Here is a 2,756-nt window from a genome sequence, read left to right as displayed (position 1 = left end):
CTGGCTTGAGGTCTAGGTGCTGGAGGCAGATGCTGGGGTGTGGCAGGGAGGACACTCGGGACAACAAGGGGAAACCACCTGTGGCTCTTCCAACACAACCCCAATTCCAGCTGGCCCCCTCATGTCTTCCCAAAGTACATTTCCATGCATCCAGCCAAACTCAAACCTGGGATCTCTGCCTGGGAAACTCAAGGTACAATGTCAAATGAAAGAGAATAAAACATCATCACCACTGTGCATTAGAAAAGCCATTTAAAGTACCACATGCCGAAGTGACCAAACAGTTTCAAGCGAGTTTCGCTGCGGGCGCTGAGCGACGCCGGGGGCTGTGGTCCCGAGCAGATGCCTCTGGTCCTGGGAGCTGGCTCAGCCAGGATGGTCCTGGCCATGGTGCTGTCTCTTCCCCCCTGGAAAGGGCCCAGCTGCACCAGAGACACGGGGGCTCGGGTTCCAAATGCTGCCTCTCTGCCAGTAGCTCTCCAAGGAAAATCAAAAGCAGAAGAAAACCCCCGGCAGGACACATGGTCTCAGCTGGGACACCCCTTCAGCAGCAACGCTCCCTCTGCAGCCAATCTCCAGCCCTTCATGGCCAGAAGGGACCATGCAAGCTTAGGGCTGGCTTTTGGGGCTGTTGGCACCATCTAGCTCAGGGGCAAACTCCGTGATGACCCTCCGAGCCAGCGGGTTTGTGGTCTTGAGCAGTTCAGCAGCAGAAGGCCGGGTACCAGGGCTGGTTTTGCTGCTCTTCTTCTGCAGCAGGGCTTTAAATTTGCTGGAGCACTTCCCAGGGCTGCCCACTGCTGCTGGGGACTCACTGGTTGGAGAGCCTGAAGTCTTTACAGGCGAGTGGGAGTTGGGCCGGCTGCCAAAGGTGTCACTGGGCTCTTTCCGCCCCAAGACCTTTCTCTTGGACCTGGGCACCAAAGAGATGGGTGATGGGAGCAGCTCTGGGCAGGAGCTGCCTCCTCTCTAGATGGGGTGATGCACTCAGCTGCTGACAAATGCTCTCCTGGCAGCTGGGTCCAACTTGCCCCAACGCTGATGGAGCAGTGGAGCCCCCAAAGCTGGTAACCCAACCTGGCCACGGACTCAGGGTGCTGAACACAGAAGCGCTCAAGTGAGCATCGGCCCCAGTGTGGAAAATGTAAGGGTGCTGGGACACTGAGCCTGGCTCTGTGACCACGGGGGGTGCACGAGGGGGGGGGCTGTGCCCACCCAGTGCCTTACACCAGCCCTACCTGTGGATGACGGTGAAGAGATCCTCGGTGGTGCGGGATGCCACAAACACCTCGTCGTCCTCCTCCGCGATGGAGTCGGCCGTCTTGTCACTGGCAAAGCTCTTCTCCGTGACAGCCTCTGCTGAGCTGCCTGAGGGTGGGGAACAGAAGGCAGCCATGAACCACCCTGTGCACTCCTGGGGATCCCTGACCCCTGGGGTGAAACCCACTGCAGGAGTGGGGAGACTCTCACCTTGCTCTGAGGTGGGTTCACCAGCTTCTGCTGTGCCGAGGGCCTCTGGGGACAGTGGGTCCTGGGTGTTGGAGTGGCAGAAGGTGGGCTCGGTGTCCAGCGTAATGATGGGGCTGGGGGTGGGTGGCTGGTCCACCCCACTGGCTCCCAGCTGGCCTGGGGCCAGGGCGAGCGGCAGGTAGAGCACACTGGGCTTTTTGGGCACCGGCGGCGGCACCTTGGCCTTCCTGCGCTGCCCCTCGCCGGCCCCGCGCCGCTCCGGCTGCAGCTCGTCCTCCAGGCTGCCCTGCGAGAGCCGCCGGGGTCCCGCCGGGGGTGCCCCCAGGTCCCTCCTCAGCTCCCCTTTCCGCAGCACCACGAAGCTGTCCTGCTGCAGCCCCTTCTCCTTGGTGGCGGCACCTGGCGGGGACGTGGGGGACAGGGGACCCTCCTCCCGCAGCACTAGGGGCTTGGGCAGGATGTTTGGGGGACGCTTGGCCAGCGGTGGCTTCTCTGCCACTGGCGGCTTCACCCTCCCCTCACGGCAGGGAGCACGGGCTGGCTCCTCCGCGTGCTCCGCGCCGTCCGCGTTGTCCTCGGGCTCCGAGCGGCTCACGGAGCGGAGTCGGACGGAGCGCAGGTCGGACTGCGTCACCACCGGCATGATGGGCGTGATGGGGCTGGTCTTCTGGGCCAGCTTGGTGCCAAAGGTGGAGTCGGAATGGTGCCTGCTGACCTTCGTCTTCCCCTTCAGGGAGATCTTCAGCCCTGAGAGGTCGAGGTGGGCAGGCGGCGTGAGTGGCAGGTCGAAGGACAACCTGGACTTGGGGCTCCTCTCCATGGGGGATGTGGGGGGCAGTGAGGATTTCCTCTCGGGGACCAGTGGCCTCACCCGCACCTGGTGCGGGGAGTGACCCAGGATGGCGGAGGTGGGAACGGTGGGGGTTGGTGTCTCTGACTGGCTGGAATACCCGCTGGATGGGGACATCAGCCCTGTGGGCCTGCCTGGCGAGGAGGTCTTGAGGTCTGCCTCGGTGGAGAGCTGGGATGGTGTTGTGGCCCTGGAGATGGAGGGGGATGCCAGGGACTCAGAGCTGCCCCGTGCCTTGGTGCACCCGATGGCTGTGGTCCCTGTGGCCGTGCTCGAGCTGGAGAGGGACCGGTAGGGATCACCAGCCTTCCAGTCTGGCAGGTGCCACTGGTGGGGGGTGGCCATGCCATCAGGCTCCCTCCCTTGGGGGTCGGCATGCACCAGCCGGTGGGCCCGGAGCACCGGGGGGATGCACAGGCTCTTGGGGCGCTGATCC

General features: G+C 63.5%; 1 protein-coding gene across 1 annotated transcript in view; it reads right to left on the bottom strand.

Annotated features, from left to right (window-relative positions):
* Positions 1 to 609: 609 nt before the first annotated feature.
* NHSL2 (NHS-like 2) overlaps positions 610 to 2,756 on the bottom strand; it is a 5,967-nt gene continuing 3,820 nt past the window's right edge. The window contains exons 6-8 of the mRNA XM_010003462.1: positions 1,471 to 2,749; positions 1,239 to 1,368; positions 610 to 913 (exon numbers count right to left, since the gene is read on the bottom strand). Of these exons, the coding sequence (XP_010001764.1) occupies positions 610 to 913; positions 1,239 to 1,368; positions 1,471 to 2,749 (1,713 nt within the window). The remainder of the gene's footprint in view (positions 914 to 1,238; positions 1,369 to 1,470; positions 2,750 to 2,756) is intronic.

This window comes from Chaetura pelagica, unplaced genomic scaffold (assembly GCF_000747805.2).
Source record: "Chaetura pelagica isolate M959 unplaced genomic scaffold, ChaPel_1.0 scaffold938, whole genome shotgun sequence".
Taxonomy (NCBI): Eukaryota; Metazoa; Chordata; class Aves; order Apodiformes; family Apodidae; genus Chaetura; species Chaetura pelagica.
This window is presented reverse-complemented; position numbering and strand designations above follow the sequence as displayed.